This window comes from Poecilia reticulata, linkage group LG1 (genome assembly GCF_000633615.1).
Source record: "Poecilia reticulata strain Guanapo linkage group LG1, Guppy_female_1.0+MT, whole genome shotgun sequence".
Classification (NCBI taxonomy): Eukaryota; Metazoa; Chordata; class Actinopteri; order Cyprinodontiformes; family Poeciliidae; genus Poecilia; species Poecilia reticulata.
In genome coordinates, this window is record NC_024331.1 from 12420575 (window position 1) to 12440191 (window position 19617).

At 38.3% G+C, this 19617-nt stretch overlaps 4 protein-coding genes across 5 annotated transcripts in view; 2 read left to right on the forward strand and 2 right to left on the reverse strand.

Annotated features, from left to right (window-relative positions):
* Positions 1 to 12949, forward strand: part of LOC103465346 (Kv channel-interacting protein 2) — a 13701-nt gene extending 752 nt beyond the window's left edge. Inside the window, exons 2-9 of one of the 2 annotated variants that reach the window (XM_008410091.2) lie at positions 10048 to 10146; positions 10273 to 10397; positions 10613 to 10682; positions 11150 to 11220; positions 11458 to 11565; positions 11645 to 11749; positions 12219 to 12281; positions 12366 to 12949. In XM_008410091.2, coding sequence (XP_008408313.1) covers positions 10048 to 10146; positions 10273 to 10397; positions 10613 to 10682; positions 11150 to 11220; positions 11458 to 11565; positions 11645 to 11749; positions 12219 to 12281; positions 12366 to 12413 — 689 coding nt within the window. In that variant the 3' untranslated portion in view covers positions 12414 to 12949. The remainder of the gene's footprint in view (positions 1 to 10047; positions 10147 to 10272; positions 10398 to 10612; positions 10683 to 11149; positions 11221 to 11457; positions 11566 to 11644; positions 11750 to 12218; positions 12282 to 12365) is intronic. The other variant, XM_008410082.2, reaches the window with a different exon arrangement.
* LOC103465340 (zinc finger protein OZF-like) lies at positions 5517 to 9614 on the reverse strand. The gene is made up of 2 exons (XM_017306104.1): positions 9192 to 9614; positions 5517 to 6832 (listed from the first exon to the last, which is right to left on the reverse strand). Exons 1-2 carry the CDS (start codon positions 9394 to 9396, stop codon positions 5613 to 5615), a joined length of 1425 nt encoding a protein of 474 aa, XP_017161593.1. The 5' UTR covers positions 9397 to 9614; the 3' UTR covers positions 5517 to 5612.
* A 1083-nt stretch (positions 12950 to 14032) lies between the features above and the next one.
* LOC103465355 (oocyte zinc finger protein XlCOF6.1-like) lies at positions 14033 to 17117 on the reverse strand. The gene is made up of 2 exons (XM_008410106.2): positions 16803 to 17117; positions 14033 to 15824 (listed from the first exon to the last, which is right to left on the reverse strand). The coding sequence occupies exons 1-2, from the start codon at positions 16843 to 16845 to the stop codon at positions 14563 to 14565; spliced, it is 1305 nt and encodes a 434-aa protein (XP_008408328.1). The 5' UTR covers positions 16846 to 17117; the 3' UTR covers positions 14033 to 14562.
* Positions 17118 to 18598: 1481 nt separating this feature from the next.
* The window catches only part of LOC103465336 (gastrula zinc finger protein XlCGF57.1-like), a 4251-nt gene continuing 3232 nt past the window's right edge, over positions 18599 to 19617 (forward strand). Inside the window, exons 1-2 of the mRNA XM_017303823.1 lie at positions 18599 to 18615; positions 18704 to 18858. Of these exons, the coding sequence (XP_017159312.1) occupies positions 18599 to 18615; positions 18704 to 18858 (172 nt within the window). The remainder of the gene's footprint in view (positions 18616 to 18703; positions 18859 to 19617) is intronic.

The window sequence follows — 19617 nt, forward strand, 5'->3', positions numbered from 1 at the left end:
TGATGCTGTTTTATGGCAGAAAGTATAGAGCCATGATCGTGATGAAACCAGAGGAGAAAGCAGGAGCACAACTACTTCATGAAGTGTACATCCGGCGCCCCTTCATTGGTGCCGCCTAATCAGGGTCATGCCTCTAGTATTGACTACATTATTTACAAGCCCACAGGCAGCCGTTAAATCCAGAAAATGCTAGACGTGAATGAATTTTTCCGCCATCACTTTGGCGCCCCCTCTAGCGCAGCGCCCCTATGGGTCGCATTTATCGAATAACCACTTTTTTTTTTGCGCCACTGGGATGATGAAGGATGGGAAGTTTGAAGTAAAAAAAAAAAAAGACCCACTGTTGCTCAAAATCATGAGGCATTTTATGGATAGAAAAATGTATGATCTATTTATAGTAATAGTAGCTGCTCTGAATTCTTCAGATAATTTTTTTTCTTAATGCGGTTGTTTCACCTTTAACATCTTTGGAGTAAAGAGTGCAAAAGCCTTCACGTCACTTCCACAAACTTCATAGTGTTTTATATAATTAAGTAGGATATAAGTGCAACAGAACAGAAATGGCAAATCATAAAATTGTGACACACGTTGAGTCAAAACTTGTGGAATTGCTTCTTTGCTGCAACTATATAATCTCTAACCATGTTCAAGAAAAACAAGCTCTCAGCATGATGCTGCCACAGCCTTGTTCTCGTAATAAACTACAAACGCAGCTTTCTGTCATCTGGGCACTTAGGAAAGGCCAGATTTGTGGTGTGTGTGTGTGTGTGTGTGTAAGACGTACTCGCTCTACAGATTCTAATAACCCTAACCTTGATGTCTGTGGCTGTGGTTGAAAAAAAAAAAGAAAACTTGCTTGTATTTCTTTGTGTGTTACATGTTAACGATGAAGTTGTAAACCGATACTGATCACAGACCAGTATGCACAGCACACATCTCTTAATTTTACTATTCCTAACATGAAGACGGATCAAACTTCCACTCAGAATAGTGTCAAATATTTATTATTTGCCACCAGGTATTTAAATGTATACCTTAAAGTAAACCGTAGTTTATGAATCTGCATTGAAATAAAATACTTTTTTTTTGTGAAAAAAGGCTAAAGTTATACCTGTCAGTGGGAGCCTATGTAGGCTGAGATCAGTGTATTTATCTTTGTTTTTTCTCTCCTCTGTGGAGATCACACACACACATTTCTCTGTTCTTTGAGTCTCTCAGTCCTTCTTCTGACAGCTCCCAAATATAGTGAAACAAGCTGAAGTAGCATATAAAAATAACCAAGAAGCCACTTTTGTTGCCGTTTCCGTCACGATTTCAGAATCTTTGTAAACTACTTCAGTGACAGAAGACGTTGCTCATCGGAGGCAGGGCGGTACATGGATTCAGCTCCAGGTGAACCAAACACTGAACAGCTGTGAGGAAATGCAAACAAACCGTTTTTTAAACAAAGAAAGCCTGAGGGATAAAAGCTGTTCTTACTAAAAACTAAAGTCCAGCAGCTCTTTTAGAAAGGGTATTTTTCAGCTATCCTGAAAACCTCGTGTGTTCATGTGATGTATTCTTGATGCAGTAAATATTGGTTTGCATCTCGCCCCACGTCACAGTGACCCCGAGGTCAACGTGACGTCATGGAAAGCTACTTTTTATTGAGTTGTTTTCATGGAAAACAAGGACTATTGCTTCAAGAGCAGAATAAAAACTTCAATAATATTCTACTTTAAATAAAAAAACATTATTGTAATTCCTGAACTGTTCAACATAGAGAAATTTTAAAAAGTGCCAACATGTTGAGAAACTTCAATTGAGGGCATATATTAATGAATCAAGTTTATTTGCATCACACATTTCAGCAACAAAGCAGTTCAAAGTGCTTCACATCATAAAACCCCAAAATAAAACATCATAAAAACACCACAGTCACCAATTTGAGAAACCAGTTAACATTGTTTTGTCTATGTACACATACATAGAAAAAATGTACATGATGCATTACAGCAGCCCCCAGTGGTGCTTATGTGATTGGTACTTGGTTGACCAATCACAAGCAAGTACTCTCAGATACCGACTCCAACAGTTTCTGATTCGGGCCTTGGGGGTTTCCGGCTAGGGAGAGTTGGTTGAAAGGTCACCGAGACGTTCCATTCAAAGGGATCACGACCTTCCATTTGCAATATGGATGGATACAAGAGAGGTTTCCACTTGTACAAATGTCTGTTCTGTGTACAAAGGGGAGACAGTGCTCCTCTTGCAGAAGATTGGAAACATCTGACGGTGTCTGTCCCCAAACCAGCAGCTGTGGGGGAGTACAACAAACTCATAGGAGGAGATTGCACATCTGACCAAATGCTGGCAACAAACTCCACCAAACGTAGTACCTAAAGGCGGCCAGTGACGGTTTTCCAACTGCTTTCTGGATATTGTTTCGCCTTCCACAAGGAGCTGCGTCCCAATCACGATCAAAAGCTTAAAACACAACAGCAATTTTCAGGAGGAGGTTGCTGCATTTTTTTATTTTCTTGGGAGTTGCACTTCACAGCATGCCACAGAGATACGCATCTGAAAACTACTTCACAAACCAGGAACAGAAGAAGCTGTGGTTGACAGAAGATGAGGTTGTTCTGGTAAAAAGAGCAAAAATACAGACTATAAAATAAAACTAAATAAAACAAAAAAAAGAAACAAGACGACCCAGCTGTAACTAGAACGCTGTTAGCTCAGGTCTGACGTCAAACCCGACTGAAAGATCCCAGTTACAAGATAACTGGAATGCAGCATGATCAGTTTCGTACCCAAAACTACTAATTTTCCTGCTGTAACTGAAAGTGGGGATTGTGGGATTGATAGTCCTGACGCCACTTCTACGTCAGTTTCAGACCCTCATTGCTGGATGTTCAACAGTGACAATGAAAAGGAAAAAAAGTCTCAAAAGGAGGAAACTTCCAGCAGAACCTGGAAGTTTCGGCATGAACACCAATCTGCGGGTTCAGACGACTAAATGCAGATACAAAAATAAAATCTTGGGCTTTTTTCCCCCCTCCAATTCATTTCCTTGAGGTCTGCATCTCAACACAGCTCTGATGAGATTATAGTAATTCCAGGACGACAACATTTTTTAAATCAAATTCTTTTTAGATTTGCCACTGTGTTGAGGATCTTTGTCCTGTTGATGCTTTACTTTGGCCAGAGCTTCGGCTATCTTGATTCAAGAATACTCTGCAGTACAGAGAAGGTCATAGTCAACTCAATCACCAAGAGGTGCTCCAATTCTCTTTCTTGAAACAACCACACTATTTACATAAACCGATAACACACCCGTACCACAGCTCAATCTGATCAATAGATAAAACACAATTAATAAAACATGCATGCCAAAGAAACCACCGGTTACACAACTGAGCAAATCAGTGATTTATATAAAATGTTTTAAGATTGAATAGGGCTGGGCAATGAAACAACGTCTATTTTGATAGACACATGATCAATATCAATAGAAAAAATACGTCCGATAGACGCAAGTCGCAGTGCCGTGGCTGCCACTGACAGTTGTGCGATGGATGCTCTGGTGGAGAAGACAGAGGCCTACTTGTCCATCTAGCTTACTAAACGTGATATTATTCATTCATGTTGTGGCAAATTAATTCATTTGTCACAAGAAATGCAGGCAATTGCTGCGCTCGGCAACAAAATCTCAGCCGTCCGTGGACAGTTCACATAATGTTTCAGTATGTGGGAGCACTTTCAAGTTTTGTCACCGTTTCCCATAAGTCCTTAAAAGTAGAAAAGCACAACACGGAGTGAAAAGAAAAGAGAACAACCGCTCAAGAGGAAAGGTCACCAGTTTGGCAGTATTATGAATATTTAAACCAACCAACTAATAAGCAGGGGTGTAGCGATACAATAATTTCACGATACTACACGATATACGATATTCTGGTCACGATACGATATGTATCACGATATTTGTTGAGCGATACAATTTGCTACAATTCAGTGCATTTTTATGATTTTCTGAAAGATTTTAGAAGGACAGAGTAATTTTAGTGACATTTTGTGTTCCATAGACTTGAATTTAGTTAACTGAAAACTGATTAAAAGCACCAACTACACAATACCTGACTATGATTGGACAGTCTGCAGCTGGACAAAATGAATCAAAGATGCAGTGAGAGAATTAGTTTCTGTCATTTAATTCATGTGGATTTGACATAAAACTCAAAAGTTTAAACGGTAATCCAGGAGCAGAGTGGGGAGATTATGAGCCTCTGTAGACTCTCAATATGCAAATGATTGCACTTATGTTTTTTCTTTTGGACACTGTGGCTGCATTTTGGAGTAAAAATGCAGCCATAAATGCAGTCTTTTGGACTAGGGGGAAGAAGGCTTTTCTACCTTGGCTCCCGGAGTTAGCCGTGGCTGTAAGCTGCTTTCTTCTAACTGCTAAAGTAGTGGCTCTGCCTCACCCCGTAGTGATCGACTTCCAGCAGCTACGCAACGCTATTCCCCTGCTTGGATCTCTGAGTAGCTGCCTCTCATACTGCCAGGATCTCATCGTTCTCTCAGTCTCTGATACTCTTTGTCTGTTGCTAATATGAATGATCGATCAGCCATTGTTATCATGGAAATCCTCACTGCGCCGCGGATTCCGGCTGGGGGTTTTTCCTCTTCGTCTTCCTGCTCAAAACAGAGCGCCGCTGCGCGCCCGCTTCGGATGTTATCAACCCATGTTCATTCTTCTGGTAATTCTTTATATACAAAAGAGAAACCGCTAAGATAAAAACTAATTACAAAGTGAATGCTACCAGTCGAAATTTGCCTTAATTTCGCGATCTCACTGCTTTTGCAGCTGCTCCGTTCGCGCCGCTACTCCTTTCCGCTTCTTTCACGGTTACTTGCGCAACTTTACTTCGTTTCTCCGCAACAAAATACAACCCATCGTTATTTATTGAAGATTTTACGTGTCCAAAAACACAGGAATCTAATGTTTCGTTTCGTTTTGTACGTTTGGAATCTCATTCCCTCTCACATAATCGAAAAAGCCGGGGAATGGCGGCGCTTTTGACATTTCTCTGACATTCGGAAAAATATGGTTTACTAATTTTAGCACAACTCAGTTATACTTGGCCTATTAACACAATTTAAATCGATACTTTCCAAGGGCGGAAAATATCGATAATCGCCGAATCGATTTATTTCTACAGCCATACTAATCAGTAATTACTGTGATATGAAATGGTTATATTGCGATACGTATTTCAGCCATATTGCCCAGCCCCAGATACAAAAATTACCAGAATTAACTGCTGAAACCAACCAGTGAAGACTGTTGCCTTTAATGACGCGCAAATATTTTACAGCCAACTGCAACAATGCAGTTCAAGTGTTTCTCTTCCAGGGTGAGTTTTCATGTGTGTGTGTGTTTATATGTGATTTGTCTAAATCTTCGTCTACAACAGAAAGATTTCTGTCTTTTGTGGGTTCTCATATGTGTGTTTAAACTTTGTTTTTCACCAAATCTTTGACCACAAAAAGCATAAAAGAAAGATTTCTGTTCTGTGTGGACACAGTGTATGTTTACAAGTGATTTACGGCTAAATCTTAGTCCGTAAATATCACTACAGAAAGGTTTCTGCTATGTGGATTCTCATGTGTGTATTTAAATTTGATTTCTGACTAAATCTTTGTCCACAAATATCACAACAGAAAGGTTTCTGTCCTGTGTGAATTCTCATGTGTGTGCTTAAACTTACTTTATGGCCAAGTCTTTTTCCGCAGATATCACAACAGTAAGGCTTCTGTCCCGTATGGACTGTCATGTGTATGTTTACATGTAATTTCTGTCTAAATCTTTGTCCACAAAGATCACAACAGTAAGGTTTCTGTCCTGTGTGGATTCTCCTGTGCGTGTTTAAACTTCCTTTATCGGTAAATCTTTGTCCACAAAAATCACAACAGAAAGGTTTCTCTCCTGTGTGGACTCTCCTGTGTCTGATTAAAGTTGATTTGTGGCTAAAACTTTGTCCACAAAGATCACAGCAGAAAGGTTTCTGTCCCGTGTGGATTCTCATGTGTATGTTTAAAGTTTGTTTTAGGTTAAATCTTTGTCCGCAAACATCACAACAGAAAGGTTTCTGTCCTGTGTGGGTTCTCTTATGTCTGTTTAAAGTATTTTTTCTAGCAAATGTTTTACCACAGTCGTCGCAGCTAAACTTCCCTTCTGTCTGTACTTTACTTTGTGTATCTGCATCTTTCTCCTCTGTAAAACATTTATTACTATCAACTGAGCTTGAAGACCCTATTTGTGAATGTGTCCCGCCGGTCTGAAGAGAATAACTGTGAACATCAAACTCAAACGAGCTAAACGACTTGTTAAGAATGTCTCCGTTTGACTTCCAGGCATTGCTCTTGTCATTTGTTTTCAGTCCAGAATCTGACAAGTGTTTCAACTCAGAGACATGGTTTACGTCGTCGTCCTCTTCGTCATTCTCAGAATCTTCCGTCTCAGAAGATTGTGGAGAAGTTTCGATTTCTTCAATCTTGATAGATTCTCCTTCATCGCTCTCTTCTGAATGATATCTGCCTTTAATCTGGTCTTGATAAAGATTCTGTGAGAGAAGAATGGACTGTATTTCATCCTCACTCTTTATAGGAGTAGTAGAGACTGGAAACCTGATGGCATCAATCTCCTCCTCTTTGTTGAGCTGCTCTCCCCCAAAACTGATGCAGACTTCCTCCTCTTCCTCTTTTATCTGCTGCGGCTTTGGGTCATGCAGCTCAGCAACAGATCTGTGGCCTTCAGGAGTTTCTTCTTTAACCATCAGCATCTGCTTAACATCTGCAGCAAACATGGAAACGCATTATGCTCATCACCCATTTTTATTCCCAGGAAAAAGGAGTTTCACAGAGTGATCAAGAGACATCATGGCTTGTTAAAACTCTGAAGGAAGGAACTCTAGAACCAAATTGATCTGTTTGCTGCTTGTTTATCACTGCTGCCGCCACATCCATTTGTACATTGGAACGTCAACTCACTAACCACCGGAAATCTCCCCATTCCTAAAAATTGTTCCAGTGAGGTCAGAGAAAATTAGCTTAGAAAAAAGACTCTTCAAATATTGTTCTTTTGATTGTGTATTTGTGCTCTGTCTGAGGCTAAACGGCTCGAGTGTAAACAAACCACTGAGCCTTGGGTATAAACATCTGTTTTGTAAGGTGATTAACTGGTAACAAGCCCACCAAGCTTATAACACACTGGGAGAAACCCTGAAAAGCTGCCAAACTGTATCATTTATTTCAGCTGCAATTAAATGCTCTGTATTGCTTAGACTAAGGAGCAGTTCTTGATTTTGCTGTGTTTACAACGCGAGTCATTTCGTCATCCTGAGCAGACATTAATGATGACATCAGTTTGTTTATGATGACCGCAAAGTACCAGTTAAATATGGTACTGAAATGTACCATACCACAAACTTCTTAGTTTGACCAAACTTCAAACTAAAAAGTTTGACCAAGTGCCGTCTTGTTAATTGTCCAAAAGGATGTTAATCCCCAATTCAGCAAATTGTTTTAGTTAAGAGACTGTTATATTTTGAAGAAAAGTTGTCTGTGTTTATTCCTGTACATGTGCACAGCCTGCCGCCAAGGTGAAAGGTCACCTGATAGTGGTAGGGGTGCTAGCGCAGTCCACCAACAGTATGCCATGTTTTAGTGTCAACAGAAGATAAAAGTTGACAGAAATTCAATATGATTAGGCAATAATGTTATGGGAAGGCATTAGTACTTAAAAACACATAACTATATTCTTTAAAAAAAAAAAAAAGCTAATAAAACCTATAAGTAATATATATTTCTATATATTTTTGCTTTCCATTTAAATCCTAAATAAGTAATTAGCTATTGGCTTGGTCTTCAAACAAGCTGGTCAAATTCAGAGTAATGGATCCAGAATTTCAATATGTGCTTAGTGAGAAGTACAACACAATAAAATCCTGTTTAAATGTTTAAACATATACAAACTAGAAGCTTTAAATGATTTCACATTTAAATTTCAGCTAGTTAATTATGTAAAAGCGCAAAGAATAAAATTCATAGTTTGATTGTAGTTGTAGCTCCAACCTGATGCTATGAGTTTAATCTTTGTGTCTGAGCTTGGTTTGTTCACAAATATACCTCAGCAAGTAACAAATTATCACTGATTGCTATTAAGCTTACCACGGGGCCCCTAAATCATATTTTGCATAAGGCAACATAATACCAAGTCACGTTTAAATGTAAAAACAATTAAAAGAAAAACGACCTAAAATGAACGATAAGTATTTGGAGGCTCAACTAAATATTCCTAGGGTACAAAATTTAAGTAGTTCTTCTATTAGGTTTTCTTAGCTTAGTAGTGTCTGTGGCTTGGTGCAATGTTTTGATTTGCTGGCTGTTATTTATCCAAGTGACTGCAGTATTTGCAAAGGACACTCAAAAAGACATTCCTTCCAGGATGGTGTAATGTTTTTTTCTGTGATTGCTGCAGCCTAAAATGACTGATTTTGTGGCACGTTTCTCAAAATGTTGCGGTCAAAGTGGCTTTATTGTGTGCCATAACATGGTCTTCCAAAAAATTGTGAAATTGCTGCACATAAACATCAGTTTCCTCCTCTTTTTCCTCACCAAGCTATAATCCCTTCTTACCTGAGAAGATCTACTCCTGGCCTCTGGTCCACTGTCTCTTCCCTGACTCTTTGCTCTTTCTATTGCGGCATTAATAAAGATGTCATACACAAAGACCTATTTTTGGTACTAATGGAACATCATATCATATTGTGACAAACGAGCAATAACTTCTTTTGATAACATCTTTCAAAATACAACTATATATATATATATATATATATATATATATATATATATATATATATGCATCCTTATTAACTAAAAGTCGTTGTCTCTGCTCTAACACACAATCCCGTTTCTTAGCAGAATCGGTTTCCAAGCCCGAGTGATCACCAACAACACGAAGGACGCGGAACATTTCTACCGAGAAAATAAAACATAATGTTTTACACCTACTGGCTACATTTGAGCTCACGAAGCTATCCATTAGTCACCTTTAAATGTTCCTAAGCTATAGCTGAAACGGAAACATACTAACCTAAGCCGTCCAGCAGAACCGTGGGGTTGAAACCAGCCTCCATGATGTGTCGCACCTTGTTTTCGTCTTGGCTGCTTCAGGAATCTCTCCCTCTGATGCTCTCCGCCACAGTCCGAGCTGCCGTCTCCATTTTTAGCTTCTCTTCTGATGTTCCTTAAACAGTTTCTGGGYAGTTGGAGCTCAGCTTTCATCCAAACTAAAGAGAGCTTGCTTTGTTCTGCCTCAAACGGAAGAATCTGCCTCTGCAAACACATAGACATAGTCTATGTCTGCAAACGTTCGTTCTTCTTCTTCCTCGATTTTTTTGCAGGTGGTATCCAACGTTAAGACGCATTATCGCCCTCTACCGTGCTGGAGAGTGAGCCTGCGTGTCAGCTTCACGTTTTATTTATTTTTAAGTTAAAACTTCATTGAAATAATATTATTAACACAAGACAGTTGTTAGTAGACATTTATACAAATRAATAGAAGCCAGCGGGATTGTAAATAAATTGTATTTATTCTCCTTTTCTTTTTATTAGAAACAGAGATGTTCATACTGCTCAGACTCTGAAACACCAGGAAAATGACTAACTTTGAATTTAGGTATATAGAATATCCCTTAGAGTATTATTAGATTCATGATATTTAAGTTTTTTGCATTTGATATCATGGATTATCAACCGTATATTGATACAAAAACAGAAGCCAGTAAATCTTTTTTTTTGTTTTTTGTTGGATATATTGGATAGTATACTTCTCTTTCTCAGAAAGTGGCAGAACAGGTGTGTCACAATTTCAAGTTCAGTCTTACACAGAAAATAGTTCACACATTAGTCTGTCTTAAATTTCAATAAGAACCACTTATAGTATTTGGATTGTGCTCTGTCACCATGGTTTATTTTTCATGTGCTCTGCTTTGCTGCTTTCAGGTAACCCTCTTACCAAACCCAACAAAAAGACAATTAAGCAGCGCTTCCTCAAACTGCTGCCCTGCTATCACTCAGGCTCCAGCTCTTCAATTACTCAAAGCAAGTGGTATTACACACACACATACACACATTTTCATAAAATTATCTTTTTTCCCCACGCCCTTTGATGCTTCAGTGTGGATCTCTSTTGGTAAAACGTCACTGTTTCTCTGTTTCTCTAAACAGGAAGTATAACTGAAGAGGGGGAGCTGACCACAGTGCGCTACAGACCTGAGGGACTTGACAGTCTGGTTCAGCAGACGAATTTCAGCAAAAAGGAGCTGCAGGTTCTTTACCGGGGATTYAAAAATGTCAGTTTGAAGAACTGCTGGGAATGAGCGACTCTCTTACATTCATKAACTCCTTAACTGTCACYTGCAAAACGCCTACATGTCAGAAAACGGTTTCTCATGACAGTTAGGAGGTTTTAATATTGAGAATATTTGTAATTGTTATATTCTTTATGTGTGKGTGAGCAGACTGGTGACGGATCCTGCTGATGATGTGTTTTTTCTGGTATCTGCAGGAGTGYCCCAGTGGCGTTGTGAACGAGGATACGTTTAAAAGTATCTACGCCCACTTCTTCCCACAGGGAGGTCAGCCAGTGTCTGTTGCCTTTGTCAATGTTTTTATTTTTGTCGTGAACTCTCTGCCTTCAGTATGTGTTGTGTGTATAGGTCGGGGAAGTGAAACTTTAAATCTACTTTTTCACATTCGGATGTCAAACTAGACAGTAAAGACCTTCCACCTGTCATAAACTACGTTTCAAATTGCAAATTGAAATTCGTGTATTTTGCAAAAGTGCAATGGAAACACTTTTCTCTTGCATCACACGAGTCGTGTTAACAATCGGAAGTTACTACTGTTGAAAAAGACTAAGAAGATGACAGGAGGATGATGGGACGACAATCTAAAAGAATTAGTGTATCTCAAATGAAGAAAATGATTGCGTCTGCTGTTAATTTTAAAGTTTCCTWTCGACTAGGAACTCAATGCTTAAAGCTTAGAATGTCATATTAGTACATTTAAAAAATGTATATTCATTGTTTCTTTTTTTTCTTAGATTCAAGTATGTAYGCACATTTCCTGTTTGAAGCCTTTGACACCCACAACAATGGACTGGTTAGCTTTGAAGTGAGATATTATATTTCTCTTCCTTCTCATACTTTTGTCTGTCCTCAGACTCTTGAATAATAACAATAATAATAGGTTTKAAAAGGTGTATGTACTCAACCATTTAATCAGTCATTACTTCTGAAGCAGTTTTACTATAACAGCCTTAAAAATAAACTAAAGATGTATAAACTCATCAACATTTTGTCCTGATTTGATTCGAGCTTAGTTGTTTTTTCCCCTGCTCCCGTGCTTTAGGACTTTGCGGTAAGTCTGTCCATCATTTTAAGAGGATCCATCACCGACAAACTGAACTGGGCCTTCAATCTGTATGACCTGAACAAGGACGGCTGCATCACCAGAGAAGTGCGCTYACTCTTTGTGTAAGCTGCCCTCGTCTGCTTCAACATTTCTTATTATTGCTTCCTCTCTTTTTTGGGTTCAGGAGATGACAGACATAATGCACTCTATCTACAACATGATGGGGAAGCACACTTACCCCAGCATGAGGGACAGCGATCCAAAGGAACACGTTGACAGCTTCTTCCAGGTAAAACGCTGACACGATTAAACCCACAGTTAAATAAAGAGACACTGGAACTGGCCTGAATGGTGTTTACTTCCGCCATTAAGAAGAAAGTGATTCAAAATGGTCGTTGATATTTTCTATCTGGATTTACTGCAAAGGCGCTGCTGTTCTCATARGTTCAAACCGTGAAACTTGTCGAATCACCGGCAACCCGCATTCAGTGGTGATTCTTTTTGATTTGCTTATAATAAGTACCCCACGCAAACGTTAGCATTTAACACAAGATTACAATGTCTCTGTGCATGTTTGAACTAGTAGTGCAGTGGTGGATGATGCATTTATTTGATCTATTTTTATAAATTTTTTTTATGTTTCAATTCACACCTCAATGCATGTGTAGAAGTACATATTTTAGACTCACACTGCAAAAATGTAAAACAAAGACCTTCAGATTTCCACTCGGAACCACTTGCGTCTCATGTTTTCCCAGAAAATGGACAAGAATAAAGATGGAGTGGTCACCATTGAGGAATTCTTGGAGACATGCCAAAAGGTTGGAAGTTTACTCCCTTCCGGACACGCATGCGGCTAATAAAATTATTATTTTAATTTTGGTCTCTTATCTGCTCCAATCCAGGATGAAAACATCATGCACTCCATGCACTTGTTTGAGAACGTCATCTGAATGCTGACGGATGGAAGATGAGAAAATCCCCACCGCTGTTTGGAGCTCTGCTGCCTTTAAAAAGCTCCCCGCCTGAGTGGTGGTGAGGTTTCTGTTCCTGCAACAATAAGAGGAGGAAATCCACTCCACCTCCTAGAAACTAAGGACACTGAGCAGAATGAGCCAAATGTTATGTCTCCAATGTGTTTGGCTGTATGAAGGGGGATGACGTGGAACCTGTAAATACCTCTGCTAAAGTAACATAAAGAAAATCCCAGATATAATCCAGACGCAGCCATAGTTGCTATATTTTAATGAATGGAAAAGATGAGAGCGCTTTTCAGTTTGGATATTAATCTGCTGTACATTAGAGACAAAACCTGAATGTTCACAGAAACACTATCAAACAATGAAGTTGTGCTCAAAATGTGAAGTTTGCAAACTTTCTGAAATCACTGTCCAGTCCTGGAACCAGAGATGAGATAAAAGCATGAAATGAAGCCATAATCTTCCAACAACCTCTGTGTCCTAGTAAAATCCTAACACATTAACATCAACTGTTGATTGTGTCTGCATGATGTACGTATCTTTTTTTTTTTTTTTACCACCCATTGAAATGTTCACTGGGGATGCAAACAATTAATCAGCTTACAATTAATGGCTTATTAGATAAAAATTGGTTCTAATCGATTAGTAATGTTGACTTTGATCTGTTTCTAGCGTTATAGTTTGGTCGTTGCAGAATCAAAGATGGCAGGGACGTGCCAGAACGAGAAAGAGAAACGGTCCAAACAGAGTCTGTAATGGGATGCAAAACACATTTTATGCGATTCTGTAGTGAAATATAAACTCTTGTCGAGTTGTCGCGTTAACAGGGATGAAAAATTGTAACATGATGGAAAGAAGCATTGTGAAAATGAGGAAGGTTGATTCTGAAGGTTGTTGGAGCGAAGTTTTAGCTTTATTTCAAGAGCAACCACACACAGTACTTATACATGAATATCTCTCTGTTCATTGTGGATAAGGTGTTTCACATATTTCACTATTTTAATCTTTTCTTTTTCTATTCAGGACTGTAAGAGGTTCTTGTGTTATATTTTATAAACACGTCTAGGTTTGATAATGTTAGAAAACCACAAAGTTCTTTTTACTCAGTCAGTTTATAATAAGGCTGACAAGATAATGTTAAGGTTTTAAAACTTTAACAGTAGTCCTTTATGTTATGGAAAGACGCTCGGCCCTCTTGATATGAGAAAACTCAGGTTTTTAAGAAAATGGCCGCTTATCAATTAATCGTTAGCCGATCGATAAGATCAATCAACTTTAGATTAATTCATTAATTGATAATGTACATCTCTGGTGTTCACTAAACTGTTCAGATGCTTTATAAACGGAGGTGGTTGCTCCAGTGGTGTGTTGTGGAATAATTAAAAAAACAGATTCTATTTAAAAGCATGAATTTTGTTTATGTGCTTGTCGCTGATTCTCTCAGTCTAGAGCTTTTAGTAGCAGAGCTTTGATGGTGATATATTCCAGGTACAAGAGACACAAAGACCCAAAAACAACTTGTGTCTAATACCAAAGACCTCTCCTGTGTTTTTCATGTTCTGAATGCACGCTACAAATTAAGCCACTCAAGATTCAACTCTGAAATATTTAATCAAAATCAATACGACAAACAAATATACAGACTTGGACGAAAAACATCTCAAGTTGCAACACAAACAAGCCGAGGATGTAAAAGTCATAATTAGAAGCGGTTCTCTTTTTAAGTAGGGATGAATGATATGATCTATATCTGCTGCTGCGTTGGGGGTCATTTTCCTCATGATTCACTTTAGTCCAAGGATTGGCCGACTTTATCTTGACTCGAGCAAACTGTGGCATACAGAGGTCAACTTAGTGCTTTGATTCTCTTTCTCAAACAGTAAACCTATTCACATGCACCGAGAGCACAACCTGAACAATAGATAAAATCAGTTTGAATAAAACGTGCCTGGCAAACAAACGATCAATTAATACAAGGAAGCAAATCAGTAACTTATATAAACGGCTTTAAGGTTGAAATACAAATGTCACCACAAGAGAAAAGAGAGAAGATTGTTGTTGCTAATGACAACGTGCAGCTATTTCACAGTCGTCTACTGCGGTGTTGTTCAAATATTCAGTGTTAAATAATTTCCCCTCCAGAGTGGATTCTCATGTGTCTGTTTAAACTTGATTTGTTACCAAATCTTCGTCCACAGATAACACAACAGAAAGGTTGCTGTCCGGTGTGGATTATCTTGTGTCTGTTTAAACTTGACTTGTCGCCGAATCTTCGTCCGCAGACGTCACAACAGAAAGGTTTCTGTCCCGTGTGGATTCTCGAGTGTGTAGTCAGAGTGGATTTTTGGCTAAATCTTTGTCCGCAAATATCACAACAAAATGGTTTCTGGCCTGTGTGGGTTCTCATGTGCGTGTTTAAACTTGACTTACGGTTAAATCTTTGCCCGCAGAGATCGCAGCAGAAATGCTTCTGTCCGGTGTGGCTGCTCACGTGTGTGTTTAAGCTTCCTTTTTGGCTAAATCTCTGTCCACAAATATCACAACTGAACGGTTTCTGCCCCGTGTGGGTTATCATGTGTGTGTTTATGCTTGATTTATAACCAAATCTCTGTCCGCAAACGTCACAACAGAAAGGTTTGTCTCCTGTATGGATTATCTTGTGTCTTTTTAAACCCGATTTATCACCAAATCTTCGTCCACAAACATCACAGCAGAAAGCTTTCTGTCCTGTATGGATTGTCTTATGTGTGTTTAAAGTGTATTTTCCGCTGAGCGTTTTACCACAGTCTTCACAACTAAAATTCATTCCTGTCTGGACTTTCCTTCCCGACTCCACGCTTTTCTTCTCTGTAAAAAATTCCTTATGCAGGGAGCTCGAAGATCCCATTTCTGAATGTGTAACTTCTTCCTGAACCCGGCCACAGCAAACAGATTCTTCAGGAAACTCAGAGGAGCTACAAGGGTTGTTAATGTTTCCGTCTGACTCAGGAGCTCCTCTCTCCTTCCAGTCACTGTCCTCGTCCTCAGTTTTCTGTCCAGAGTCTGACAAGTGTTCAAACTCAGACACTGAGCGATTTACATCACTGTCCTCTTCGTCATCCTTAATGACTACAGAAATGAAATCATCTTCACAATCTCCTGCCTCTTCTGAAAGCTCTCTGCTTTTAATGTGGTCTTGATAAAGATTCTGTGAGAGCAGAATGGACTCTTTATCATCCTCACTCTTTATAGGAGTAACATCAGTCTCCTGCTGCTCTGTCCCCAGAATGATGCAGACTTCCTCCTCTTCCTCTTTTATCTGCTGCGGCTTTGGGTCATGCAGCTCAGCCACAGGTCTGTGGTCTTCAGGAGTTTCTTCTTTAACCATCAGCATCTGCTTAACATCTGCAGAAAAACATGGGAACACATTAGAAAATATGTAGACTGCAACGTTGGCTGAGCTGATTTATCTGAAGCCTAACATTTTTGTTTAAATTTACATTTTCACTGCAATAAATCTTTTCAACAGCTTCAAACCTATCCATAGGTATAAAGTTTTTCATAATTTAAAAAAAGTTTTCCCATAATTATATGTCTGTTTTGTCCAAAAACGCTTGACTTATAAAATGAGAAAGCCCCTAGATACGCAAAGTTTCCAGAAATGAACCGCAAAATGGAATATTTTTTTATCTGTATGTCTCAGCTTTGAACAAGTCGAAAATTAATAACTTAAATTTTTATGGATAATTATTTTTACAGGGAAAAAAAAAAGAAGCAAAACCTGACACTTTTTACCCTCAGGACTGACTTATATAAGTGTAATAAAAAAAATAAAGTAATAATAAAAAAATTATTACTTTATATATATATATATAAAATTGAAAACAAATATATTTTTTATTCTTGTGGCATTTTCTTCTCTGTTAAACTACTGCATATGACATTAAGTGGGATGCTCAGTTATAAAATATTTTTGATTATGATTATAGAAACAACAATAATCATAACAGCAGTGAAATCAAAATGATTTGATTGGGGACAGTAAGGGATGTGGATACAGGGTAAAAAAGGTTGCTGGAGTATAAATGCTGGAGTAAGTTGGCCTGTTATCCTCACACAGTGCATTCATCAACCATAAATCAAGCKTTATTCTACATCCCTTGTCGGAACCACTGTCGAATTGAAAACAGSTTTTAGCTTTTCTTTAACACGGGAACCCTCGTTTCTAAAATAACATGTATCGGTTTCCTGGTCGTTTCTACCGCCTAACTTAGTATTTCATATTTACTGTCTACTGGCTGCATTTGAGCTTTAAGAAGGTAATTAGTCCATTCGTCGCCTTAAAATGTCTATCAACTGCAACAGACACAAAAACATACTAACCTAATCCGTTCAACAGATCCTTAYGGTAGAAACCAGCCTCCATGATGTTGTTTGCTTTGTCCTTGTTTTTAAAGCTGTTTCCAAATCTCTTGTCACCGTCTGAACTGCCTCTATTTTCATCTTATTCGTGTTCTTTTCTTCTTGTTCTTCTGCTTCTTCTTCTGGTGTTTACTGGCGGCTGGCAAACAAAGTGCATTACCGCCACCAACTGGTGAATAGTGTGTGTCCGAGTGACAATTTTATTAACTTTGCTTAAAAAAAGCCCCTAATATTATTTTTAATTAGACATTTTTTGTTAGATATTCAAATAAATGCTGACAACATTAATTCCTCGAGTTTTCTAAATAAAATGTCTTTCACTTTTACAAGAATTTCAACCAATAACTTTCGTTATTTCTTCTTGCGCCACATCACGCTCCACTGATTCTCTTYGTCCACAATAATTACATCTWCCTGAAATATGTTTATGATTATGAATAATGTTTCATTTTATCCACTATGTAAAAATCTGAATGAAATAACAACGTCCTCTTTCCTGTTTCTTTCTGCAATCTTCGTTTCTCCAACTTTCCTTTCTTCTTCCCATTGCCTTTGCACCATTCCTTCAGTCTTTTTGAATATTTTAAAATCCTCTTTGACCTCAGTCAACCATCATGACAATGGAGCTATTTCTTGCAACCTTATCTGCAATTTAATTTCCTTTTAACCCCATAGGTACACCCATAAAAACTTAGCAGAAACAGCCATCATTTGAATTTGGTACAATAATTGTTGCATTTCTATCAGAATATCTAATTCTGAGGTGAGCATAATATACCCACAAGCTTTGAATTATTCCGCATATTCTTGTCTAAATTAACACAAAAAACATTTGGTTTCTTAAGAAATGTTTTAAATATTAAAATGATTGATACTCCTACCCATCTGCTATATGACKTCTTGCATTTTATTTTAAAATATTGAGTTTGTCGTATCATTTGGTTTTCCTGACTTTTCGGCTTTTTCAGCTCTTTCATTTMCAATAATTTCTCTGTTCCTCTCAGAATTTTTACTTTTTCCTCAGTCTTATGTTAAATCTAATCAGTGCAATCGATCACATGTGCAGGAATATAACATGTGCAGGAATATTTGTCCTGCAACATTCAGTCCTGCAACATTTTCTTCACTTCTTGCAACCACCCTTCTTTACTGGCTCTGCATAGCTTGCAATACTTTTCCTGAACATTATTGTCACATTCTTGAAACTTGTGATTTTTGACTTTTTCTTCTTTTGTAAGCATGCCTATAGGTGTCAAAGATATGGGCATGCTGTTTGAAGGAATGGTCGAATAGTGAATGATGTTATAAAGATAATGTCCATAAAGATTGGTCCAGTTATACAATTTTTAATTATACCACTCACAATTACTTCATCAATTAACTTCTTATTTGTTATAAAAGGCAAATGGTTAAATAATAAAAAACAGGTACATGATCATATAAAGGAAGAATATTCAGAGCATGACAAAGTATATACACTACATCTAAACTAGTATCTATTTAAGTAATTGTATAGAAGACACAAACAGAGATATATTTGATTTTTTTCTGATTCTAGTAATGCACTTTTGAATATTTGCTATGTATGTACACGTAGATATAAATATGAAGTACAGTAAAGATGAGATTAAAAAGGAAAACGCAGGAACAATGGGACAAAGAAGGGAACCACACATATGACCAGTTGGTGGCAGTAATGCCTTTGCCAACCACTAATCAAGACAAGAAGAAGAATACCTGCCAAAAAAAAAAAAAAGATGCTTCTTCGTCTGCGGTAGAACCAAGTAATGCAACTGAGCTTCCTTTAGTTTGGATGAAAACCGAGCTCAGCTGCCCAGAATCTGCTGAAGRAAAATCTGAAGAGAAGCAAACAACAGAGACGTGGACCAGCTTGAGCAGCGGCGGGGGGCAACAGAGGGAGAGATTCCTGAAAAAGCTATGAAAGAGGACAAAGAAAATAAGCTGCGACACGTCATGGAAGATGGTCACTACACCAAGGTTCTGCTGGGCGAATTAGGTGAGTGTGTTTTCATTTCAGCGGCWGTTAAGGAACATTTCAAGGTGYATAATAATTAMATTTTTAAGCTCAAATGCAGCCGGTAGACCAGGAAGTCTGAGCTCAAATCGTGGCAGTCGCAGCCAGGGGCGCCGCCAGGAATCTTGGGACCCGGGACAAACATTGACCTGAGCTGCGACTGCTGTCTAAAACTAGAGTAATGCATAATTCCCATCAAAAGTAACCTATCAGAACGAGGAGGAGGGTCTTAGTGTTGTCAATCAATCTCATTCACTCACTTTYATATGTGCTAATGGCAGAGAAACAAATTGTCATTACAGGAAAATCTGTCAAAATGATGAATTTTTCCATGACTGTTTAATAAAACCATCAAAAACGGAAATTATTGCTAAATGCGTCTTCATCAGTTTTTCAAAAATGCAAAGCTCTCTTGTGAAAGTGTTCCTCTGTAAAAGAAGATTCATAACATTTATCTTAAACTATGAGTGATATTTGTACAGCTGGACATAGTCCTGTGAAGAAAATGATAGTACAATTSGTAAGGGGTAAAAAGCTTGTGATACTGGCTGTCAAATACTCTTAGATCCTTACCAGGGGGAAACACTTTATGTTTATGACACTCTTGCACTTTATGCTTCACATCTTTTAAATGTTGCTGACAGGCCGACCCTGTGATACCACTGAGCTGTCCTAACAGTCGGCTACAGAACGTTTAATGTCCTGCACAAAATTGTCATAAAATGTCACAATGTATAAGCA